General features: G+C 41.2%; 2 protein-coding genes and 1 long non-coding RNA gene across 3 annotated transcripts; 1 reads left to right on the top strand and 2 right to left on the bottom strand.

Annotated features, from left to right (window-relative positions):
• Positions 1-479: 479 nt before the first annotated feature.
• Positions 480-3,375, top strand: LOC136441932 (uncharacterized). The gene is made up of 2 exons (XR_010756945.1): positions 480-640; positions 2,223-3,375. It is a non-coding gene; the product is annotated as an uncharacterized lncRNA (long non-coding RNA).
• A 1,394-nt stretch (positions 3,376-4,769) lies between these two features.
• Positions 4,770-7,389, bottom strand: LOC136441931 (uncharacterized). Its single transcript, XM_066438493.1, has 3 exons — positions 7,139-7,389; positions 6,476-6,584; positions 4,770-5,035 (listed from the first exon to the last, which is right to left on the bottom strand). Exons 1-3 carry the CDS (start codon positions 7,265-7,267, stop codon positions 4,800-4,802), a joined length of 474 nt encoding a protein of 157 aa, XP_066294590.1. The 5' UTR covers positions 7,268-7,389; the 3' UTR covers positions 4,770-4,799.
• A 63-nt stretch (positions 7,390-7,452) lies between these two features.
• On the bottom strand, positions 7,453-21,333 carry LOC136442623 (GLIPR1-like protein 1). Its single transcript, XM_066439568.1, has 8 exons — positions 21,104-21,333; positions 18,585-18,708; positions 14,361-14,464; positions 11,490-11,645; positions 11,015-11,110; positions 8,067-8,167; positions 7,716-7,839; positions 7,453-7,479 (listed from the first exon to the last, which is right to left on the bottom strand). The coding sequence occupies exons 2-8, from the start codon at positions 18,667-18,669 to the stop codon at positions 7,453-7,455; spliced, it is 693 nt and encodes a 230-aa protein (XP_066295665.1). The 5' UTR covers positions 18,670-18,708; positions 21,104-21,333.
• Positions 21,334-21,550: the final 217 nt, after the last annotated feature.

Raw genomic sequence — 21,550 nt, 5'->3', positions numbered from 1 at the left:
GTTTGGAAACAAGTTTTGGAGGTGGCTATTGACAGGATGATCCTGTCAGCAATAGAAAAGAATTGCACTGCTGACAGGATCATCCTGTCAATAGCTTCAAGCAAAAGCTTCTGACCATACTGTAAATCGTACAAAGCAGCTATAAAATGAGCAAATGTATGGCATATATTGCCCAAAATAGCGAACGCTAATGTCATAGAATGCCAAAGTCAAAGATAAATAAACATAAAAAGACCAGAAATTAAGATATCTATTGTTTAGTATACCATACTCTGTGTGTTCAGTCATTTGCTTAACCTTCCTGGCCACTTAGATTTCATAATAAAATGAAGGCAACTTTTTTTACCCAATTTTTACCTTTTTTTCGCTCTCTCGTATCAGTTTTGGTGTTCCCAGAGGATGTCGTCCATACAATCGACACAACATGGCCGGCCTAAGAACGTTAAAGCTCCAAGCAGTGCTTGTTCAGTGATAACGCTTCACCGCTATTTGCTCTCCCGCCCTTTCCGGATCCTAGTCTGTGAACCCTGGTGACCCCTCGCACGTAGCCGATGTAAGTCCCGTTTACGTAATTTCACCTGTTTAACCTAAAATCGCCAACAGATATTTTCAAGAACTTTCTATTTCCACGGTTACAGAGGTAAGGCAGTGTAAAGTCTAAGAGTCTTCTGAAGACCGGTAACTTCTGTGTGTTAAGATATGTAGTGTTAGACAGGTGCAAAGTCTATGGACAGGTAGAGAGGGAGGGGGGGTAATAGATTGAACATTTACTGTCTGTGTAGCACTTATCTACATTCTTACATTTTTATGTAATATATAGATATTCCCTAACCTTAAGTGTAACGTCACATTCTTCTACTAGTTCTAGTAGTTTGTATTTCTGTCTAACTCTAAGCGATTTAGTGCAACCTGTACGGCACGTGAATTGACGCGTGCACTCGCGGACGCACCTAGCTACAGTTGTTTACATATCGTTTTAGATAACGGTCTTTACGGATGGATTGTCAATTTTCTGTGTACACAAGCTTGATTTTGAGGGAGTGGCGTACCATCGTGGGCTAGCTAGAATGATAACGTTATGTTTATAGACCAAGGAGGTTTAATCAAAAATAGACTGATTGGACTTTTTGGCACTAAAAATGTTTTGATAACACCCTCAGTAACAGGTAGACAATGGCATATTACAAACGAAGCAACCGTATTATCAGCAGATTAACAGATTTTCTACTTGATAGCCTGCATTTGCTTTCAATGCATGGGATTTTAGATAGAACCCCATGGGTTCAGAACTGTCCACGTGTTTGTAACAGCCGCTGGACAACACAACAATGTTACAGCCTTTTTACCGGTCCCACGGTCGATTATTTTTCCCACAAGTCGACGGACGTCAAGTGACTCGAATGAGCACCAAATGTTGCGTTAACTTCGCATTCTGTTGGCTTGAAAAGGGGGAATGCGAAGGGCATCATTTTCGTAAGGACGTTGTTCACGATCGATCGTGTTCGCTCATGTACCAAAAGTCACCGTACAAAGGTCAAGAATGTAAAGATAAAAACAAGCTGACACAACAATAGGAGTCTGTGTCAACTTTGGGGCCGCTTTAAATCAAGAACTAGATACAAGCAATCCTTGTGACGGTTTGATGAATTTGTCTTTTATTGAATGATCTGTTCGTGTTTGTGTCTTGTTTCACACTAGGTGAAAGTGATTGAAGAATTGTATTCTCCCGGTGAGGTGTAGAATGTTGAAAACAATTTAAGTTGCTTTAGGAAAAAAAATCAGGTGCTTGAAGCAGTTTGCTTCGTCGTATTAATGTGCCCTAGTTACGTCCTAACTATGACAATGTATGCGCAATGTATTGGCCTGATTACCCATTGTAAGCATAAGAAACACATTTAAACCATGAATAATTTAAATGCACAACGTACACAGCACTCTAATGCATGGTGCATACGATAACAAGGTCAACTTAACTAAAAGTGTGTATGTTGTCATAATGTTTTTGTCTTGTTACAAAAGAAAGGTTATTTTAAAAGTTGACAATACGTTTTACAACTTGTTAGTCTAACGATTTTCCAATGACATGTGCTGTTTGTTAAACAAACGGTAGAATAACTCCTCTTCATGCACATTAGGCCACTTAAACACTTGCTCATATACGTATTACATATGCAGCACAAGAGGACTTTCTATAGGTTTCATGCGCTTCTTTGTTTTCATAGGACGACGGGAGTGTAAGGCCAAGAGTTCTTCAGACTTGTCGTCAAGTAGCTGCATGAACTTGGAGTACGTGGATTCTTTTCAAAACTTGTTTCTACAATGATTGACTGGTTGGACTCTACCATTGTCACTAGCGGGTGTCACAGATGACAAACAGGACGCCGGAGCGGGTGATCGCCATTCGCCCCTCCCGGGTGCTGTACACCCAACAGTCGATAGGGGGAGAATTCCACAACGGCACGAAGTTATCCGAACTCTTCCGACAGATCCTATACGAAGAGGTGGACATCAAACGAGTGCCGCTCATCGAGGTGGTGAGAATTAACAGGAAGATGTGGTGCTTGGACGGTAACAAAAGACTTCGCGTGTTCCAAGAATTAGAGCACTGCGGGATTTGCGAGAAGGTTCGAATGAGATACCTCTCCAGTAAAGTGTTAGACAGGACAGGTGAAAAACAGCTAACAACTGCCGGGGGGCGCTCCGTGCTTGTCCTGGACACCGAATTCGACAACCAAATCAAGGCGATTGCCTCTGAGTGGAGGAAGATGATCAAACGAAGTCGCTCAGACGTAGAGAGCGGAGACTCACACGAGACTTTTGACGAGGAGAGTTTTCAGGCCGTTTGTTTCAAGTACGTAATGACAATCTCGTCACTTTGCTTACTACTACTGTTTCTGTATCACTTGTCTTTGCTCATTGACCAATTTTGATAAACAATCACAGCAGTTTGCCAAAGTTTTCTATCATTGAGATAGTTTGGTGCCACTGGAAAACATGTCTGATATACGAATATGAACGTTATTATTGTAAATGATGATAATGCAATAAAAGCCTCGTTACATCTCGTAGATTCATGTAGTTTTCGGTTGATATACATGTATACTTTTGACGTTATAAGATTGCAATGGAAAGTAATATAAAGCACTTTTGCAATGACAAATTTGGTACAAATATCACCATAACCCAAGATGCTGCGGTAAGGAATATGTTTATTTAGTTAAAAACGTCAAAATATCTACAGAGATGTACACGTGAATATTAATCTTAACGTTTGCAAGGAGTCCAGTTGTATGAGCGCATAGATATCTTTTAGATTATGATGTGATCTACCTCATGGCTCATATCTTACAAACATTAAATATTTTGTCATTTCTATTCTACGTTGTGAATGTGTCATGTACATGTATTTCCATGTATATTAAAGTAGCATGGTATCAAAACCTATTCTGGCTACCGCAAGTCTCTTTAATTTCGTTCTCTCTGCAAATATTTGCACAGAGGATGAAAGAGACTAAGCAGCTTTGTTGTGCGTTTTAACACCAGGCTATATCAACGAACTGTAAGTATAAATGCAACATACATAGTATATTTGGGTCATAGAAATGCACCCATTGGTTGGTTCTGTCTCCAAGTTGAAGCCTAATGTACTGCTAGTGGTTTAGATATCACCTAGAGATAACCCTTCTCTTAAATAGAAGCTAGCTATCGGAAGAATTCCAACCCCAATGCTGCAACATATCATGTTCTATCAACGTAAAATCAGTCCGGGTGGAGATGGTCAACTGTCAGTACCAAGTGCAAGACATCATTTATAAGATCCAACTATCGCCTCCAAACCCAATCAGATCACACCATAGCCCCAACGTCTTTGCAACATTCTTAGTCAGCTTTTTTTCAGACACTAAGTACTTCTAATATTGTGATATTTATGTTATGACAAACGATTACCATTGGCATTGTACTTTAAGTTAATTTTTTCTAAACTTTCATAATGGACATTCTTTAGTCAAGCTTTTTTATAAACAGAAAAAAGTGAATTAGATATTTCTATTATAGCATACATTTGTAGTTTGGGATGAAATAAACCATCGGTAATTCGTCGTCTAAATAACTATACGCTACCAAAACATACAGAAAGTAAAAAGAGAATTTTTGTTAGCTACCAAGCTGTCTTCTTTTTTTTCTTTTTTAGACGTAGTCTTCTCCAATACAATTTCCTTTTTTTTCGTTATTGATTTCTTACGGCCAATAACCTATATTTGCGAATATTGATGTAAAATGTATTCTTATTTCGTACATAACGTTCTCTAACACCCTACACAAAATATGTAAATACAGAATGTTATTCCTAAAGTCATGGAGGTATTTTATCATATAGCTCTATCACAGGTCGAGCTAACTACTAATCTTACATACTTAAAGATATTGGTAACTTCTTAGAACGTAAGCACCCATCTATAGGTATAATTGGACGTACCCCGCATAGAAACATTATATACAGTACACCAACTGTTGGCGAGGTTCATCCAAGTTACCGATTTTTATATCTTTTTACAAACTCAGTCGCATTAGAGTTGATAAGAGGAATAAGTACAAATGCTACTTCTATTGGCAACTTATAGAGTGATAGGGATATAGTTCTTGACAGACATCTCCAAGCAAATTCGAGAGTTTGCTTGTTGGAAGTCAAGCTTGATGCTCGTATTTTGCCGGCTATGAACACAGCCATTTGCAGGGCGTTCAGCTTCTTGGCACGTTTGCTAATTCTACACACATTTTTTCACCAAAACCGTCATGGCCTACTCCACGGAGAAGATCTTTAACCTTTCTATCATGTCCTCGGTACACTCTTCTGTTCCCTGTTCTGTCGGTGGGGAGGGGGAGGGCGCGTGGAGAGAGCTCATCCGGATAGACCGCTGCTCCTTCTGCCATTGTCGCCATGTTCGTCGGACGGCCCGGCATTCCTTCTTACTGTGGACACAATTGACTCGCCCTTTCTTTCTCGGACAGTAGTACCCCTTACACCAGCTTCTCGCTGTACAGATAAAAAGGGAATAAAAAGTAGACTAGAATAAGTACAGGCACATTATGGTGCAGAATTGCTAGGGCCTCATTTACATAATTGATGAGGAAATGCTACAATAGACTTCTTTGCTCAGATGAAACTTTAATACTTTGACCAATTTGTATTATTTGAGTTGAAATGATCAACTGCTATAATTCATGAAAATTTAAACTTATTTGCATAACCAATGAGAAACATCTCGTCACTCGAAAAGGTTAACATCATTTGGCGAAGGAATGAGGTCGTGGGACTCTTTTATGATGAAACGTAAACATGAAATTCTGCCATAAAAGCTCCAAATATTTCACGGTGGTTTGAGATCTCCGAACTCTTCTTGGAAATCATTTCGGGACCTTAACAAATATTACGAGTCCTAATTCCACGACCTTTCGGTATTCTTCACGTAATTCAGTCTCTTTATTTTTATGCAAAGTAATTTTACCAGAGTTTATTTATCTATTTCCATTTTACATAGAATCGTATTTTGTAACAGCCAAGACGCTTTATGTAGAGTGTACTGTGTCCTAATAATAATAATCATTGGCTGTTTTGGTTCGACTGAAGTTCATAATAGCGGCGTAACCATGGAAACCTGACCTTTGACACATCTCCTGGCGACCTTGTCAACAGATCATAAGTACTCCACACATCACACACTTATCGTGCCAATATCGTTTTCCACGCATATCACGACGGGCGACAAGATTTTATAACGTGCCAACGGTTCTGTGATACAGTGATACTCATAACTGTTTTTCTGTTCGTGCCATGCCAGTGCCAACGTCAACTCTGCTACAACGGCGATTGATATTTGAAAGTTGAAGTTCTAGACGCGTCGACGGGTCAGCCTACGATTGGTCGAAATCAAACATACATAGAAAATGGCGCCAAGCTCCTTGCACATCGTCCATGCCTATATAAGTATATACATATTTCAAACGTTGAGCAAAGGGGAGACTATTTGACCTTGTCCAGAAATAGTTGAGCAACTTTTTGTCACAGACCTTATCTAATGAAGCTTGAGACAAGACAGATGTCCACTCTTTCAAAGATGAAATGACTTTCAATAGACTACCTCTTCTATGGACATATTTTAAGTTACTAGAATAAGATACTCATGACAACTTGTAGCAGCCTCACAGTTGAGCTCCTGGTTCCCACTAGTTGGTAACAAGGAGACCCCGGTGCAAATCCTGGGAAGGACATCTCGTGGCTGCACTGACTTTCGGAACGGACGTAAAATGGGGGCCCCGTGTTCGAGGAGGCGCCTTGAGCACATAAAGGGAAGGGCTAGCAACCCATCCATGTAAACCTATACCCTGCTACTGAAACAGCAAGACACCTTGCTGACCTATGTGCCACCAGGCACTACAAGGTGAACAACAATTAACAACGGAATAGATTCCTTACTGCAGTCGACCTCGTCCGACCCGTCCTGGCAGTCCTGGTCGCCGTCACAGATGTAGTGGTGCGGGATGGTCAGGCGGCCGTCCCAACATCGGAACGGTCGGATCACGTTCTGGAGTAGTGAGCACAAATACATCACATTTAAAACTACCATTAATCTACGAAAATGAAGAGATGCAATAGTGTTGTAATGCAATAATCTGTATCTGAATTTATATAGCCGGTATAACCACCCTTCCGCGTAACACACGTTTGCATGATGTAACGTTTTTCGGGATTAAACTGCACGAGCCATTTGCTTTTCCATGACTCGAGGGTGTTCAGATTTTCCCAGGTCCCAGAACGATTCCTTGTGGAACGCCTAACTGGAGCTGAGGCCGCAATCATTGTAACAATACACTCGTTGTACCATTTCGTTTATCCTATACATCCTTATCTTTCCCTGTATCCAGACATGCCTATAGCTAGAAAAACTGAGAGAAAGAGGAACTTGTAGATACTCGAGAACTGAGTATTTCATTGTCTAGTTTAAATAGTTTGATTTTCCCGATGATACCACAATCAGTTGAAATGAATGTGCAGTGAAGTTAACAGCACAATCATTTGTATGTATGATATGACTGCGTCAAAATGACAGCATGCGAGGACACGACCAGAAGGTCCTACCTGTCTCTTGGGAATCCTGCGGAGGGCTTTCCGTTTCCGTGTGGCGGTGTAGTACGGGTCGTTCATCATGCCGTTCCGGACGATCCCGTTGGTGGCGAACCTGCTCTGGTGTCCGTGGGTGTTCAGCATGTCGTACGGCCGGCGCACCGCCAGCTCAGCCACGGGAGGGGCTTTCACTACACACAGGCCAATAATATGATGCAAACACTTTTCCTTACTGGTGTTTAGTAGCTATTGTAGTTGAACGGGTCTAAGAGTTAATCTACTATACACAAGCGGGTCACAGATGACAGATTTTACACCCATAACATTGGTCAGAAACACAGCAATACAGACACAAACTAACAAAAAAACAAACAAACAAACAAACAAAAACAAAAACAAGCCCAAGAGATAGATAGATTTAGAGAGATGTAGAGATCTAGAGAGAGAGAGGGAGAGATATAGAGATAGAGATAGAGAGATACCTTAAGTGAGAGATCTAAACAGACACACACACACACACACACACACACACACACAAACAGATAGATAGATAGACAGATAGGCAGACAGGTAGACATGCCAAGAACACTACTTCACAGAAGCGTCTCTTACCACACAGAGTCTCGCCCTCACACTTCTCATCCGAGGCGCAACCCGAGCAAGGTGAACCCCGGGCATAGGGTGGGAGTGTCCGCCCGTGGAGCTGGAAGTTCCCCCTGAATTAAGGTAGAGAGGGCATTGGCATTGAATAACTCACAATAAGCATAGTGTGGAAGATGAACACGAAGGCCAAACATGATGAAGACCAAAAACAATCTTGTAACGAAATTATATATGTCAAGATATCTAATGGTATCAGTTAAATGATGAACATTCCATGCACGTAACGTTACATTGAAGAGTAATTGGCAGCAGATAGTGCTAACGTTAGCGCTAGTCTTACCCCGGTGAGTAGTAGCAGACGAGGAAGTCAGCGGGAATACCACCCATGTCACTACATTGTGTCCAACCACAGCCCAGCTTAGTAGTGTCTGCCCACACCATCTGAAGTAATCATTTTGAAGAAAAACAATGGAGTTACAGTTTCTTTCATTTTGTCAAAATTCTATGATAACACGTTTTAGCGCACAATATAGTCGCAGCCGTTGGGAAACTACAAGTAGTGGACACATACAAGGGAATATGCTGATAGAAAATAGTTTTTATTCATATCATTTGGTATATAAAAGGTGACCGTACATGACAATCATGACATTCCGATTACAGCCACCCTTTCTTCGATGATAAATCCCTCATGTTCTGTGGATCTGGAATTTCTAATATCTTGAAATAAATCTAAAAAGGCATCACAGGTAATGAGCCCACTCGTAGATTCGAGTACGCATGTGCAGTGTCAAAGGTGAAGGCCCCTGGCTTGTAAACAGTTCTGTCTTGACCATTGTCTCGATTTGCATAACGATGCTCAGGTAAAAGTTGACCCCAGAGCCCCGCCAACCTCCGTCAAAATAAACCTAGAAATGAAAACTTAAGTTGACGGACATGCAGCCACTCTCTAATTGGTCGAACCACTAATTGTGATTCTGTCATTGGTTGGACTACTAACTGTGATGGACAGTCAGGATTGGTCCATTCGTGCCCGGATGTGAAGGTCAAAGGTGAGTACCGCCTGTTCCCGCCATGTTTTAAATGTGTGTCCCGAAATCTCTGACTGACAATGTAGCATTTCTGCAAGTTTTGTTTCTAGTGGAACTAACTTGTACTAATGGTGTTTTTTCTTTACTTGTACACTTTTACAGTATTCTACTCAGTTCAACTGTACTGTGGCTAGGTACATTTGGCACCGTCAAGCAACATAATGATTGAGATCAGTGTACAGTCTAGTTCCCTCTGCCCCCCTCCCACTCTCTACATATATAGAACACGTAATATTCCGTGCGGCCCATCACAAGTGCTGTTCCCGCCAGCCAGTCTGCTATGCCACGGTACCGGTCCAACAGGGATGACAGACGAACGTTCATGTCGAATGTCAAGAGATCAAGGTGAGGGCGTCTATATTATCACATTAGGAAGGCGATCTAGTTCACTGACAACTGGGTCTTCAGTCCTCACGCAAAAACATTTTTCTTGGTATCTGGGGCCTATACATAAGTCCTACTATCAATACAAGAGTGCAGTTGAAAAGGTTGTTTTTTTGGCAGACACTGTGTTTTGTTTATATCAATTTAGGAGTTTTATAATTTCTTGCTGCGGGTGCATTTTTATCTGGAGGAAATTTTCTGTTTGGTTCTCTTATAAGGTTCCTAATGAATTAACACAGTTTCCACACAATTTCGTGTATAAGCATTGTGGAACTTTACTGTACTTTCCACCTTGCGAAATGGTTTAGTACTGCAGTCTGACTGCCCGATTCAGGTTATATTTGTCCGGTACCGTGGGAAGATGCTTCTATTCGGTAACATGACCCGCCATCTTGGACACACGATACAGGCTTTGTCAATATTCGTGACCTCTAGGGGTTAAGGTCATAACCTGACTGTCATGGCGACAATGAGGAAGATGTAACCATTACGTATGCTTGTACTGAAGAAGGGATAGTGTTTAGGGACTTATGAACATTGATTTTGTCTAAAGGTATTTCGGACTGAGCTCTCAAGTACAGGTGCAATCTCAAGGAATTCGCACCCATCCAAGGTCAAAAAGGTCAGACCCTGTGACATATGGCAGGTCATCTCTGCAGCATGACGTCAACATATCATATATATTTGTGCACTGTCAACTTTCGAATTTCATTGGATCATCAATGAGGTACCTGACAATTACATGATTAGTAAGCATGGCGCGGCATTTTATTTTTGAGCGCGCGGCTTAGCTATAGGGAAAGAACAGCATAATACAAATGATATAGAACAGTGGGAAAATGATTGATATCTTATCAGAACCAAACTTTTGACTTGATTTTGTCGTTGAGCACATAAGAACATTAAATCATATGTTTATAGATGGTGATAATGGTGATTCCGTCATTAATTTGCAACTGAATGGATGCTTGTCTCGTACAGATGTTGTGATAATTACTGCAGACTTGTACTGTTGTAGTGAAAACAATTGATTACGTAGATTCCAACGACATCATGTTTGCGGCAAACAACTCCTTTATCGGATTAACTCCTCTGGCATGGTATCTGTTTATCTGGCCAATTTCTACTCTTTCTAGCCGCCTCTGGAGCCTGGTAGAGGCTACCATATCATAACGAAAACATGATAAAGACATCAAACAATATCTATATGTTGACAGGCGCTGGAATTTACCCCCTTCGACCCCCCACTGATACGTTCCAGCGAATTATGACTTTCACCTTTAAATCAACCCAAGGAGACGAATATCCGAGCACGCAGAAGTGGTCCCAGCATGATGCCTTGTGTAAAATTACGAGCTAGGCGTGACCTGAAGATATTGTCTGTCCCAAAAAAGCGGTATAAAGTAGGGCGGCAGACACATCGGCGTGTTTGAAGTTCATCCCTTCATGTATTCTACATTCTTACTTCTGTGTTTACGGCACCCTCGGAATCCAATCCATAAAAACATTACAACCCGTACATATGCATTTCATTCTATCATGTGATTGCTGGTTCCGCGGCTTTTCATCGTGCAGATTGAAATACGACAGATTTGTGAAATGCATTTCGTAAATATTTGTGAAATCCACTTAACGTCGCTACATTGATACATCAGCCCGAGAAGAATAAAAAGGCAAAACTAATCCTCAAATCAAACATTCAAAGATTTGGGGAATGTATTGGATGAACGTTTACCAAATTTAGTTTAAGTTGTCACATTGTCTTTCTTGGCTGCCTGCAAGAAAAAGCCAGTGAAGGTAAAGTGATCCTTACCTGTGTGTACTCGTCACACGTGAAGGGTCGTCTCTGCATACACTCCCCTGTCTCATAGATGTAGTATCTTCCCTCCTTGTGCCAGTCTGATACCAACTAGTTGAAAAATAAAGTTTAAGTATACTAGCTGCGAAAACATCGAAAAAGTAGGGCCCGGTCACTGGCGTCGTGCGATTGTCGCGCGATCATCGTACAATCGCTAACTAAGGACAATCTTGGGATATGGTCGTGCATGTGCACGTGTCGTACTAAAATCAGCTGTCTTGTTATCAAAAACGTTGCCTTAGATCCTTGTAGGTGGTTGGTTCTGTCACAGCCTGATTGAAAATAGTTTGACCTCAAATTAAAATCGTACGACTATCCACAACGAAATTGACCACGCTGTTACTGAGGTAACTGTTACAGCCAGTCGCACATTGAGATTTGGTATGCTTTTGTTTTGCCTGTTTGTGATGTAATGTCAAGAACGTCTTACCTGTTCCACTGGTTTGAAGTTCTGTAAGACCATGCCCATGTTCTGTCCCAGGTTGCCGTTGTTGTACGGGTGTTGGATGGTTGGCACAATGCCTTTCTGGAACCTGCATCCGTCCGCCCAGGCCTGAGCCATCTGTGATAACAAGTGATCCCATTCCTATGGATGGAAAAATAGGAGGAGTTCATCGTCATTGTGTTAGGTGTTTTAAAAGCGTATATGTGAATGTACACACACACACGCACACATACACGCACACACACACACATACACACATACACACAGGCACACGTATTTTCACAATATCTTGTGTAAGTTGCTTTAGTATCAGCTAAACGATTCGTTTATAGAAGGTAATAAATCTTGTCAAAATGTATCATTCAGGCAGATAAGTTTAAACGTGGCGATGGAGCAATGATTGAAATGTGAGGCTCGAATCCTGAAGACTTGCCAATATTCCATGCACATTGTGCAACAAGAAGTCAGACGACAATAATGTCAAGTACGTGAACTGTCACTTGGAGATGGCTGACATTCCTCTAAGTTACAGCTGCTAGCTCTCTACACGGGTGTCATTTAACCTTTAAGATGGAATTCTGCGCAACCATATTCAGCATTTTCAGAAAAATCTACGTTTCGAAATTATCAATATATGTTGAGATAGCGGACCGTGTGGTCTGGAGCGACAAGGTAGCCTTAGTCCGGGCAAGCCAATCGACATGATGATGATGATGATGATTTTTAGATTCTCTCCCAGTCAACTTCAAAGAAATTAGAATTGATAAAATGATGAAATAGACTGTAATCTGGTCAAGGAAATGTCTAATAGATAACTACGCTGTTCATCAGTAGCACCTTTATTCTTATCAATTTTAGAGTTTTTCATATCGGCCTTGACAGTTCAGCAGCCAGACAGTAGATGGAACTGACATCACGGGGTCATGACCCCGACCCGTTACTAATCCCCCCATGCAGTTTATAGAACCTTGACCCACATTGAGGACAACAAGACCAGGTTTTACGTGCCTCTACTAATGGATCTATCTTTTCTAATGATATGTTTATGAAAGGAAATACATCGACAGTTGATATCAATATCTTATATCCAAAGTCGCGTGACTAACTTAGTCACAAGTCCCTATATTGAATAATGTCTTTCATCAGGATTTAAAAAAAAAATTCTGAATGATTTTGCCACATATCAATTCCTTGCAAAAGAGGCATTGACGACATTTTCGTTATTTCACTTCAGAATACGGTCTACTAACAACGACATAAACATTGAATAGGTTTAGAGAATAATGTCGCAAAAAGCAAAGTAAGAACGGCGCGCAACGCGGTGCCAATGCGATACGTGCATTTCTGTTGCTGTAATTTCCTGAGATAACACATGTTGAACGACATCCCAGACTGGTTTGTTTACATACTCGTCGCTCTAACAGAACCTCGCAGAAAACCCGTTCCACATCTGTGATTTTTAGCTGCGCACATGTGCCATTTAGTCCTATCCCCCGTAGTTTGTAGAATGCTATATTCGCACAGGAATTTCGATATATCTCAAAATACCATATTGGACAAAAGAAACTATGATGAAGATGCAAAATGATATTTGAATAGAGAGTGAAAATTGGGGCAAAATGGTACAAGATGTAGTCTTGGAAAACACGATATATCTTTGACGCACTATAGCTTTAATTCTTTGTCACGCCCTCATGCGGAGGTCAGTTAACTGCAGGTAGCTCAGTCCTACATGGCCCATAATACAGCCAGGAAACAGCTCGGCTCTATCTTACTATTCTAAAAAATTATATGATTATATATTGTCTAGCTCGTCTGAATTTTTGGGTTACCAGATCACCATAGTATTTTAAAACCCCGTATCGTGCCATGTTCTATCATAAAATGATGCTTAATCGGGTATCTGTCTTATGCCTAGGTCACATTTCCAAAGCGGGGCCCGGTCGGGCAGCTTGCGGGAACGAAATATGATATAAAAGACAAAAGAAAGACACAAGAAGTGAAAAATGACTCCTGACCATAAATTATATATTTTCTTGATATGCACTTTTTATTTTTCGTTTTCGCAAACAACCCGGCCGGGCCCCGGCTTGGAAATGTGACCCTAGCATTACGTGGGATATTCCGTATCTTTTGCCAGGAGCATTATACAACCGACAAAACCCCCACTTGTAACCGTTACTTTTCTACATCGATGACTGTTAGACATCCAATCAATAAGGTACGCAAGAAAACAGTTACTCAAGCAACTGGGTAGATTCTGGGAACAGTCAAACGTTTCAGGTAGCATCCGCTACTTTTCGTCAGTGACTGGACGAGATTTCTAGACCACCAAGTTTTAAGCAAAAACTATGAATTTCATATGCAAATAAAGCGAAAACTTGAACATAGTCAAGACAAAGTTAATGTGGATGAGTTGATTAGCTCCTGTTGTTTGAGTACAGGAGTAATGTTGGATCGCGGCGGTGGTAGGCTATGGTTCCAAGTGTCAGGCAGTTTGACACGTATGCCTCCTTTCCTGTTGAGGTGGGATTGTACGGTTTCTCATATTTTGTAATTCTTGTTTCTTTTATTGTAACTTTATGTCCACTGCTTTCACGGTCACCTCTGTACCGTGAACTTATCATCACCGTGAAAGAAGTTGCTGTTATTATTTATGATTCCTTCACACATCCGTTCTGTAAATCACTTGCCACCACCGTGAATGTCCATTTTCCTTACACCGTGAAATTTTGCTACCTTAAAGATAAAGTGAATTACAGTATTGCCTTTCTAATACCACGGTCAAACCATCGGGGTTCACGATTTGGATGTCCATGGCCGTGTTCTAATGACTAACAGCAACCGTAGACTTACCATTTTCTTCATGTTGGCGGCGGAAGGGTAGACGTACGATCTGTACCTGTTGTGGGCGTCCACGATAGTCTGGACCTGGGCTGGACTCATACCTCTCTGGTTACCTAAACACATAGTGCACATGTTAATTTGAAAATGCTCTACTTTAAAAGTAATAAAGCGTATATCATCTATGATCTACAGTTTAAAAGGAATCTGCAATTTGGAAGAAAAATGCAAGGGAGCTGAAGTTTTATCACTTTATTTGAAAGCCAACCCGCAGAGCATAACCTTCCTGGCGAAGGTAATTATGAAAATATTTTGGGAGCGTGTCCAGCACTAGTTATTGTGTACACCAACCAAGTTGCATAACACAGATTTTTATTTTACATCGACGAATTTACGTGCGAATGTCTTTTTACCTGAAAGTTTTAAGTCACACCACTTCTACAAGTTCCTTCACATAGGGAACACTTGACTTGCTTTCTTGTATGTCTTGTTTGTACATGGGCCATATTGGTCCCCATAGCCATAAGTGTAAAGTAAAAAGCTAAATGGTACTAAAGTTTCTATTTATACTTCCGTTTATTTATCTAACTTTTTCCCGTTGCCCTTGCGAATAGAACATGTCCGTCATTACCTCAAACTGCAGCCCCCCTGTTGATACAGCTCAACCAAACGCCATGACTTACTCCAATAGGTGCTGTAGACCACCCCGTTTAAAGCATGTAATCCTCTTGATTTACTCTTAATCACCTGCCATTCCGGTGAGCCTAAAGTAGGACTTAGGTTCATAGCCTGTGCGATTCATCAACGCTAAACAAGGCGCACGTCAAGTGTAATGGGCATTGCACAAGCCTAATGGAAGCGCTAAAGAGACGAAAACAGATTACGCCCAGCTTCTATGCCGTACTAATGGGTGGATATTTGTTGAAATAACGGCTTAGTCAGGAGCTCTTGGCTCTTTGTATAAGGCTGGTCGACTCAATATATCTTGGTTACTCTTAAACGGGCGGTCTCTTTTTATGCAGCAAACCCTGCAACACAATATATCAACGCTAACAAGACTGGGTTCTCCTAGGGCAGCAGACCGACCACGGCATTTCCAGTGTTGCAAAATAGAAATGATGAAACAAGGGACATTCAAACATTGGTGGTACGTTAGGATCCATAGAAATGCTTAAAATGCAACCGAAAGCTAGCCTGGATACCATCCTAGTTAGTTTATAATCCTCATACCTTAGGTTAACTGCAAACGTACAATGCAAAGCACCTATTTCAAAATGGTTACACGAAGGGAAGGTAGATGAACAGTTATGTTTTTGTTCAGTCTGTGGAAGGAAAGTAGCTGTAACGACGTTGTTAGAACACGTCCGTCGGTGCCCTCTTTCTAATCTTATCTCCACCGACGCCTCAAATAGAAGACAATAAATAGACTCGCCCCCATGCGACCCCAAAGATCAAGACAACTATGGACTCAAGACATCTAAAGAATGAAGGTTATGATAAAAGTTCATTATGTTTAGCCATAAGTATGGCTAAACATATTGTTTTCTCTCATGTTTCTTCTTCTTCTTCTTCTTCTTCTTCTTCTCCTGTCAAATCTTCAAATCGATTCATCTCTGTCATTTTTTGACCAAATGACCTGAAATTTGGTACAGAGGTAATGTAGGCAAAAACCAATGTGCGTTCTTTTCCTTGTTTTGATATTGACCTTGAAAGTGATTTTATCGAGGTTTTTAAGCTATTTTTAGCATATCTTGGCCTCCTGCGCCCTGGTATTTCAACCGAATGACCTGAAATTTGCTGTATATGTGGCTTAAACAAATATTTAAAGGACTACATTCCCATTTTTGGCATACATATATTCAAAACGATTTATTTTGGGCTTTCTTGACAATATTTGCCACTTCTGTCACTTTCAATACTACATATGACCTACAGGTCGTTGACCCCGAGTGCCTTGCACCTGGCCAAGCTAGAAGTTTGCTTACGAGGAGGAAAGACCGGACATAAACATTTAACGTGATTATCGGGAAAACACCATGTTCCCTTAAACTCAGTGGTTAAATTGCAGTTTAGGAAATTTTATAACAGAAAACAAGTTAAATCAATGATTTTGTGAATGTTTATTCTAGCATTAGTTATTCCAGATATTTTCAAACTCCAAATTCTTCAACACAACACGGGAGATCGTTTCTCCTCAGACTGGCGCGACACTCCTGTCAAAATTGATTGATGATCTCTCTCTGCCGCCGACTTCATACATTTGGTCCGGCACGTTGTCGCAGTGGTGCGTCGCCGCTACGCGATCGAAAGCACGCCGCTGTCTGTCTCGGACCAACACGCGTCTCCCGTGATGTGTAGCGTCCACCACCAGGCCTTCCTACATGTCCTACGTACGGGCGTATGGATCGTAGAATTCGGCAAAAAAGGAATGATTAGGCCAGTAGAGTCAGTCCCCGGTAAGGTCAATGATTCGCCCCTTTGCGCTAGCTTGTAACGTTAAATGAATGTACCCTCTGGTGGCCAAACTTCACTGACAAACTTTCTCCCTATTATCATCATGAGCTTGCGTTAGTCTGGTACTAGTGACTATTATGTGCCGGGAATGTTTATCTATCGCACGCCTTGGAAGGAAGTTCAGCCATGATAAATGGTCGGCCGTTGCGAAAATTTGGAATCCCATGCTGTTGATTTTCGTGATTGAATCTGTAAGAAAATATATTTTCATGTCGTTCATGTTTTTGGGACGGACGCCGGGACGGGGTGAATTTTTTCTATCATTTTCGTCCCGTTAGTAATGCAAATCGAATCGTGTTGCACAAGAGGCAAAACACTAAAACGTGGGTCTTGTGGAGTGTTTTGGAGCGGGAAAATGCCGGATATTAGCGGTGCCGAACAGTGTACATCGTCGCGCGCGGGTGACGCTCCGTCAAAACAAATCCGCTGGTGGTCTAGCGCGGCCACCGAAAATAGGCAGAAACACACAGGAGGACTTAGCACCTTCGTTTATGAGGGCAATTGTGAAAATCTCTTGTTACAAATTGTTCGAACATTGATACATTTGGATAGATGGTTTGAAACTGTTCTAAATAAAGAGATTTTTGTGTAGTTACGTTCGAAATGTTTCCAACGTATGTGAAATAAGTTCAAACATGTTATAAGTTTCAATGCTAATTGTTTGAACACTTTAGAACTATTGTGACTTAGACATTCTTTTAATCAAAATAGTTCAAACATATTACAAATATTATACTAAAACCCTCTCGGTGACTTTGAATTGACTCAAATATGTTGTTTTTGGTCATTTCCTTCGTCTCCTGTCAAATCTTCATATGTATACTATGGAAAACTTCATTCTTCCCTGGGGTTGATCTTTTTTAATTCAATTTTGAACTGGGTTGATTATGCGCAAGAGTGTAATTTCAGCGGATATTTTTCGACTGGTTTACATGGAAATGGCACGGAATATCCCATTCTTGCAAGGGGAGGATTCTTTAATTATTTTTCAATTTTGAGCTGGAATGATTATGAAAAAGTCCATTTTTTAGCAGAAGTGTATTTGTTAATCAATTAGTGGATATGGTTGTGGACTGGTCCATATTGTGTTGAGGTGCTACTGGAAGACTCAATTTTGGACTGGGGTGATTCATTTTTTTAGTGCAAGTATTTTAGAATGGTCCATTGTTATTTTGGGAGAGTCCATTTTTTGCATGGCGAGGAGTATGGCTAAACATGCTGTATTTGCTCGCAAATGTTGCCTTTCTAGTTAGATGTATGTAGACTGTGGGATACTGTCTAATGAAGGTACATCTATAAATTACCCATTTTTGCGATTTTGTCCATACAGTTTCATTCTGTTCATTCTGTATTTAAGCAAGATATACAAAGTATACTATCAACAGATACCTGCCCAAATGTTCTTTGTGTAGGCGTACAGTGTTACTTTTAAGGTTAGAAAATGTATATTTCTTTACAGGGAGGGGTTGCTAGCGCATTCCCCTTTAACGTGTTTCGTGCACCTCTTCGAACACGGGAACCCCATTTACTACGTCCCTTCCAAAATACGGGTGTAGCCCCATCCAATATGTCCTGCCCCAGGATTTAACCGGGTCTCACCGTTTGCAACTAATTGGAGCTCAACTGTGAGATTGATACCAGTTGAGCTACAGGGGCATCCCTGTTTGAAGAACACCAGTGACGTCTAAAGTAAACGAAAGACGACGTTACACATGTACTTACCGGTGACCCTGTTGTCGTACCATCCGCTGACACATGTTAGAGTCGTGAGGAATGTCACCAGTAGATCCACTCTGAACTCCGCCATCCCCGCACACGGCCCGCAGCAAAACTGATTCGTATCAACCTGTAGAAGTGACACAAAATCTTGGTTATTATCGAAGTGCATTGGAGTTAGAGTCAATGTTATGATGTACGCAAAAATAGGGAAGCACATCTTCGCTTGAGAAAACGGCGAAAAGATAATACTAAAACATTTTGTGATACATTTCCACAGGTATGATGTTTCACTTTGTAGCGCCTAGTGGCACATATGTCATCGCGTTAACTTGCTGTTTCTGTAGCAGTTTTTTTACAGGGGGTGCTAGCCCTTGACTTTTGATGTGCTTGAGGCGCCTTCTCAAACATGGGACCCCCATTTTACGTACCTTCCGAAAGACGGACAGGCCCCAACGCCTAACAAGCAAACACTATTATCATGTAAATAAAACAAGAGGACAAGGGTGCAATATGCTATTTGTTGGGACATGACAATGGCAATAGTTATTGTCATCATTGAATTGTGCTCCCGTAAGCCATCTGTAATGATGATGTACAATGTCGATGCAATAATGTTGTATTAGGCATATGAAATGTTATGCTACGTAATTTCAGCTAATATTCATGGGTTCCCTCTTCCCCTGATTGTGGTATTTCTGGAAGATCAGGAAACTCAATGCCCACTGCTGTTTACCCATCATAGCGGATCTTATGAACATCATAATTAGTGAATGTTTGCCTGTTGTGACAGTTGCTCGGCCGTCGTAATGTAAACAATCATTAATCGACGAACAAACTATTCTTTCCCTTCAAGATTTTCCAAGAACTAATAATCTGCTTATATGGAACAGTCCCCTTGTTTAGCACGAATTTTGGGCTCCTTTGATGCTTCTGCGAAAACGTTTTCCCCACAGAAGTGCAACCATATGCCGACTTTAAGAAGATGAATGGATACCAGTTTGATACTCTAGGGCGTACCGAGATGTCTCAGAGATCCTTTTGGTAGCCATGCCCAAAAACATAGCATAGACATTTTTTTCGGCAAAATCTTCTGTCCCTCAAGATGATATTTTTTCCTTCCATAGTTTATCAAAGGCGGAAAATAGTCTTTGGAGTAATTAAGTCAAACTTAAACAAAACTAGATCAATTTAGAATCCACTGTGGGAACTATTCCTTGATATCATTTATATCATTACATCTATGTTACATGTACGTAGTACATGTTATTATCCTTAAGGCATGTCTTTGCAATAGATTTGTTATTATTATCATTATAAAGCAGAAACATTTCATTCTTTGAATGGGTCATTGGGAAAAACCCTGTGAGGAATCTCATCAAAGACCGCGGTCTGTTTTTAGAGGGAAACGGCGGCGTTTGCAGTTGGAATCCTGTCTAAAGTCCTCAGTTGACAGATGGAAGCGCGATCTGTTTGAGTTATTTCAATGTAAACAGTTGAAGAGGAATGATTACAAACAGCGACAGGCTTAGTAATTTCCAAGAACACAAGGGCTTCCGAAAAAAGGGAACATCGATACTAATTTCAGAAATTTCATATCGATATTATATCATTGTTCTAAGCTATTATGTTGCGTATCTTCAAGAAACGTCTATGTCAACGCCCTTGTATATCAGTAAGAAGGAGAAGGGGAGAACAGAAAGACGTTCCTTTTGCTTGGCACGGATTCGGAGACAACTTTGACAGTTGCCAAGTAGAGTTGGTAGACGAAACATGGGCGTTGTGACCCTGAAGTTTTCTGTTTACATCTTGCTTCGGCAAGTGCGTTTCAATATACAGCAAGAAACCGATCATACTGAAAATGGCCTCGTCAAATTTACGGAAGAGAGAAAGAGAGGCATGCGTGTTTTCTGTGAGCGGCGTTTTTTTTTGAGCCGGAAGAATTCGGAAGGATCAGTGAATGGCTGAGAAAACATTGGCGCACAAATATGCTTTGGTCAACTACCGTTAAGCGCAAAAATCCAAAATATACTAGACACAGTAAAGTCCAAATTTTCTACATATGTCCCCACAACTCTTGAGCCACATAGGTCTTATCGGTACACACACACCGAACACAAGGAGCTCACATCTTGGCGCAAATGGGGGACAGTTAGTAAACATAGACATTCGATACAAAAGCAAAGGGTCAGCATTTAGAACAACCGGCTTAGCAGTATGGCACCAACTCCAGCTAGATAAATACAAGGCGGATAAACCATTGTTAGCATGGCGAAATTTATTCCATGTACTACATAGACAGCAAATGTGTTTGAGGACTCAACGTCTACTGAAGTTTCTGAATTCATTGTGGAAGAAGAGGGATTGCAGTCGTAACCAATGAGTTTATATCATATGCTCGCATGGACTGAGAGAGGGTCTAAGGTGCTGGGACGATGACGTATCTAACGGCGTAAACATGATTGACATACGGTAAATGACAGCTAGAAGACATGATGTACAGCCATCTGTGATACAAGACTAACCTGTAGTACTTTAAGAATAAGAAATTCTGCCGTTCCTGTCCCTTCCAAGGAAGTAGGGCTCGCTGGCGCCTTGATCTGAACGCACGGGGTCTATTTTTGTCGGAAGTGGGCGGACTAGGCGCGGATATTTCAGGCTGCGGCCTTTGCTACAGCAAACTCTCCCCCTATCAATCAAACAGCTCCCCGCGCCACCGGCTACAGTTGTCCTCGCCAGCAGCTGATGACGTCAGCTGATGACGTATTGACCCCACCCATGACATTTTGATATTTGAACTTGCATGACGCGGAGGTTTTTTGGAAGTGGGGCATAACAGAGTGCGGTAGGGCCGTCCGTATTAAGAGTGGCTGTACGTGTGCGCTGTCACATTCATGGTGTGAAGAATGAACATTTTGTACGAGTCAGACTGATTGGCATGTAGAAAAGTGCCTACCAGAGTACAAGTATAA

The sequence above is a fragment of the Branchiostoma lanceolatum genome, chromosome 9, assembly GCF_035083965.1.
Source record: "Branchiostoma lanceolatum isolate klBraLanc5 chromosome 9, klBraLanc5.hap2, whole genome shotgun sequence".
Lineage (NCBI taxonomy): Eukaryota > Metazoa > Chordata > Leptocardii > Amphioxiformes > Branchiostomatidae > Branchiostoma > Branchiostoma lanceolatum.
This window is presented reverse-complemented; position numbering and strand designations above follow the sequence as displayed.

Coding starts and splice junctions, on each gene's coding strand:
- LOC136441931 (XM_066438493.1), bottom strand. CDS start 7,267: ATGCTGAACACCCACGGACACCAGAGCAGGTTCGCCACCAACGGGATC. Junction 6,585..7,138: donor GCAGGATTCCCAAGAGACAG/GTAGGACCTTCT, acceptor TCACTACTCCAG/AACGTGATCCGACCGTTCCG. Junction 5,036..6,475: donor GTCGGACGAGGTCGACTGCA/GTAAGGAATCTA, acceptor TTATCTGTACAG/CGAGAAGCTGGTGTAAGGGG.
- LOC136442623 (XM_066439568.1), bottom strand. CDS start 18,669: ATGGCGGAGTTCAGAGTGGATCTACTGGTGACATTCCTCACGACTCTA. Junction 8,168..11,014: donor CGTGTGACGAGTACACACAG/GTAAGGATCACT, acceptor TGATTACTTCAG/ATGGTGTGGGCAGACACTAC. Junction 7,840..8,066: donor GTCTGCTACTACTCACCGGG/GTAAGACTAGCG, acceptor ACCTTAATTCAG/GGGGAACTTCCAGCTCCACG.